The 3,550-nt window shown below is 58.0% G+C and overlaps 1 protein-coding gene across 5 annotated transcripts in view; it reads right to left on the reverse strand.

The window, feature by feature from the left end:
- Window positions 1–695: 695 nt before the first annotated feature.
- WNT6 (Wnt family member 6) overlaps window positions 696–3,550 on the reverse strand; it is a 14,769-nt gene continuing 11,914 nt past the window's right edge. For all 5 annotated transcript variants that reach the window (XM_015635514.3, XM_015635512.3, XM_015635515.2 and 2 more), the window contains one exon: window positions 696–3,427. In XM_015635514.3, coding sequence (XP_015491000.1) covers window positions 2,966–3,427 — 462 coding nt within the window. In that variant the 3' untranslated portion in view covers window positions 696–2,965. The remainder of the gene's footprint in view (window positions 3,428–3,550) is intronic.

The raw sequence follows: 3,550 nt of genomic DNA on the forward strand, positions 1-3,550 counted from the left end.
CGCAGCTCCCCCTGGCGGTCTCCTGCCGCCGCGCCGCCCCGCATCCCGGGTTGCCACGGCGACGGCGAGGATGCTGCGACCCCCCAGCCGGGAGCTGCTGGGTCTTGGGGGGTTCGGCAGGCTCCGGGGGGCCTGGATGGCTGCAGGACTACTGGGAATCTGGGGGACTCCTGGGGACCTGAGAAATAACTGCCCTTAGGGACTGCTGGGGTGTGTTAGGAATCTGGGCTGAGGTCCTATTGGATGGGGAGCTCTTGGGGAACTTTGGAGGTCTGGAGAACTGGGAGATTTCTAGGGGGCTCTTCCGGCTGTTCAGCTCTCTGCAGACCACTGGGCCAGTGCTGCAGCATTTGCCTTTGTCAGAGCTTCTCCCGGCTATCAAAGGAATGAATTTGGCTTTGCCAGATGAGGAGCAGTAGGGAGCTGTGGTAAGGAGCTGTCAGCCACCACAAGAGCGGTCCCTTTTCCACCGTTGGACAGAGAACAAGACACACAGCCCAACTGGTTTGCACACCCATGAGAGGCTCACAGACACAGAGCAGAGGTAGCTCATGGATGTGGAGAGGAATTACCCCAGTAGCACAGACCCTGTGCTTCCCTTCCACCTTTTGGGCTTCTGTGATCTCCATCTTTCAGGAGCTATTATTTGGGGCAATGGCAGAGAGAACACAAGTCAACACCTTACTCAAAAATACTAAATGTCAAAAGGCATGTCCATGCAGCCCAGAGCACGAAAGCAGCCCCTTGTGGGGGAGCTGAGACAGAATCCAGAGAAGGAACTTGCCAAAGGTTGGAGCTCAGACTCTGAATACCTCACAGGTGGTTTCAGAATCCCTCAATAGGTGGTCTCAGCTACGGTGCCAGAGGACAGCAGGGATGACCTAAAGTTTCACAGGATCTGCCTGAACTGATCTCTCCTTACAGGCAGTCCAGGCCTTGAGGTGTGCTGAGGTGCATCCAATTCCGTAGGACCTGCAGGGCCTACGGAAAAGTTCCACACATCTTCCAGCACACAGCTCCTGCAGCTCTCCAGCTCCCTTCCTGGAGGGCCATTTTGCACTCACACATGTCTTCCCTGTCCCAGTCACACCTGAGGAAACACAATATGACGTGCAAACATGCTCTCACATGGGCAGTTCTTCTGACACGCACACACTGGCAATTTTCTGTGTATTCATAGAGATGCAGGAAAATACATGGGCCAACTAATTTACACACCTACCAGGGGCTCACACACACAGTGATGGGTTATACAAGCTCACATGCACACATATGGTCATGAACAAGCATAAACATCCTACCCATGCATGCACACACACCAAGCTGCTTGCATGCACAGATACCTTCACCTGCACCCACCCTTCCCTGCTCACACCCACCCACGTGTTCCCATGGGTGGGCGTGGGGCAGGAGTTTCCAGGAGCCCTGTGTGCCTCCCTTCTCCCAACACCACTGTGGCCAAGTCAGAAGGGAATTTCCAGCTGCAAAGCTGCAGCTGACAGATTTAGAGACTCCCTCCACAGTGATTGCTGGGCCAAGTTAATGGTTCACCAGCACCCTGCTTCTCCTGCCCTTTCCTGCTGGCTGCCTGGGGCAGGTGAGGAATGACTGGTGGGCATCTCCAGCACCCCCTGCAGCCTCCCTTGCCTTGCAGTCTGCCCAGCCCTGTGAGCTCTGCTTTTACCCTGCCTGACAGTACCCAGCAAGTGGGGCACTGCCTACCTCAGCTACCTCAGCTTAGAGCTCTCTTGAAGAGGGGTGAACAGAAAAGCCCCCGGTGTCTAGCACTGCTGCTGCAACGTGGAGGTTGGGCACAGGAGCGTGGACCTCTCTTCCCAGGCTCTCGCCCTGCTGACATCCCTCTGGGGATCCTCAGCACAGTGGGGCATTGCCAGCCGAGCAGGCATTGCACACACACATTCCACTCTGCAGTTAGCTAAACCCCTATGCTGGTTAACCCTGGAGAAACCAGTTCCTGTGGGCTCCTTGCAGCATGGGCGGGACCCCCTCAGAGATCCCTGGAGCCCCTGGAACAGAGGCTTGGCAGCTTGCCTTGCTGGGCAGCCAGGCAGGCTGCTCCTCACCCTGTGTTTGCCCATGAGGGGCACAGGCTGATCAGGTAATAAAGATATACATGCCTGGCACCCTGCCATCCAGGTGGGGCTGCACGTGGCCCACAGCATGCCAAGTGAATGCCTTGCATGCCACCGAGCCAACAGTGTCGGCACTGTCCAGGGCTTCTGCATGCCAGGCTCTGCAGCAGGGACTGCAGTGACCGTGGCTGGAGTGAAAAGAATACAGGGTCCCTTAGAGGCACAGCACAACACCACACCATAGTGTCAGGGCAGCTAGATGTACCTCTGGCATGAGGACTGAGTGCACTGTGAACTGCAAACATCCTAGGTGAGATGGTGGTGGGACACAAGCTGGCACCTGAATCAATGACAGCTGTGGGTGATGGGAGGAGAGCACTCACACAATGGAAGCAGCAGAGCAGGGCAGGAGAGTACTCACCCTCATCCACACACATCCCCAGGCTTGACAACCATAGAGAAAATCAGAGAGTAGATAAAAAATAAGCTGGACTTTGCCACAGGTCCCAGCAGGGCCAGAGGCTGGCAGGAGTGTGACTGATTGGGACTCACAGCTGGGGCAAGACAGCTCTCTGGCTACTCCCATTCCAGTACGGAGGTCAGCGCTCCTCGGCCCTCCCCAGGAAGCGCTGTGGCACACCAGCTTTAAATAGCTTTATTAGTGGAAGCTCTGTGCCCACAGCTCCCACCACGGGGGTCATGGGGGTGCCGGGCAGCCCCATGCTGCCCTCTGGAGAAGCCAGGACTCCCTAGAGCGCAGAGCTGAGCTCACCCACGCTGACCCTGCCACTGGCTCCACCTGTCTCTGTCCCAGAGGGGCCTCGTGAGCCTGGAGGTGGCCTCCCAAATTGTCCTCGGCTGACCCCAGGCTGTCAGATGCAGAGGCTGAGCTCCTGGCGGACGGAGCACTTGCGGCACTGCACCACGCAGCACCAGTGGAAGCGGCAAAGGCAGTTCTCCTCCAACACCACCGTCTCGTCACGGTGCCCTCTCCCGCAGCACAGCAGGTCACACCCACTCGTGTCCATGGCTGTGCTGTTGCAGACACGGCCCCTGGTACCCAGCGAGCCTGTCTTACGATTAGCCGAGCAGAAATCGGGTGAGTCGGCCGAGTAGATGAGGTCCTGTTTATCGGGAGGCTTGATGTTGTCGCCCACAGGGATGAGGGTTTTGCCGTCATTGCCTCCCATCACCTTGAAAGCCCCATTGAAGCGCTCGAGCAGGCGATCCCCCACCTCGCGGAAATGGGGCATCTTCCTCCAGCAGGTCCGCAGGGTGCAGGAGCCCGACAGCCCGTGGCATTTGCACTCTGTCCTCATGTAGCTGCGCACCGCCTGAGGAAGAGACAGCGATGCTCAGCCCTCGGTTCCCTCTCTCGCTGCCCTGCACCCCCAGCCAAAACCCTGCCTCTTGGTGCCGCCTTGGCCCGGGAGAGGGGCTGGGCGTGGAGAGTGGCC

This window comes from Parus major, chromosome 7 (genome assembly GCF_001522545.3).
Source record: "Parus major isolate Abel chromosome 7, Parus_major1.1, whole genome shotgun sequence".
Classification (NCBI taxonomy): domain Eukaryota; kingdom Metazoa; phylum Chordata; class Aves; order Passeriformes; family Paridae; genus Parus; species Parus major.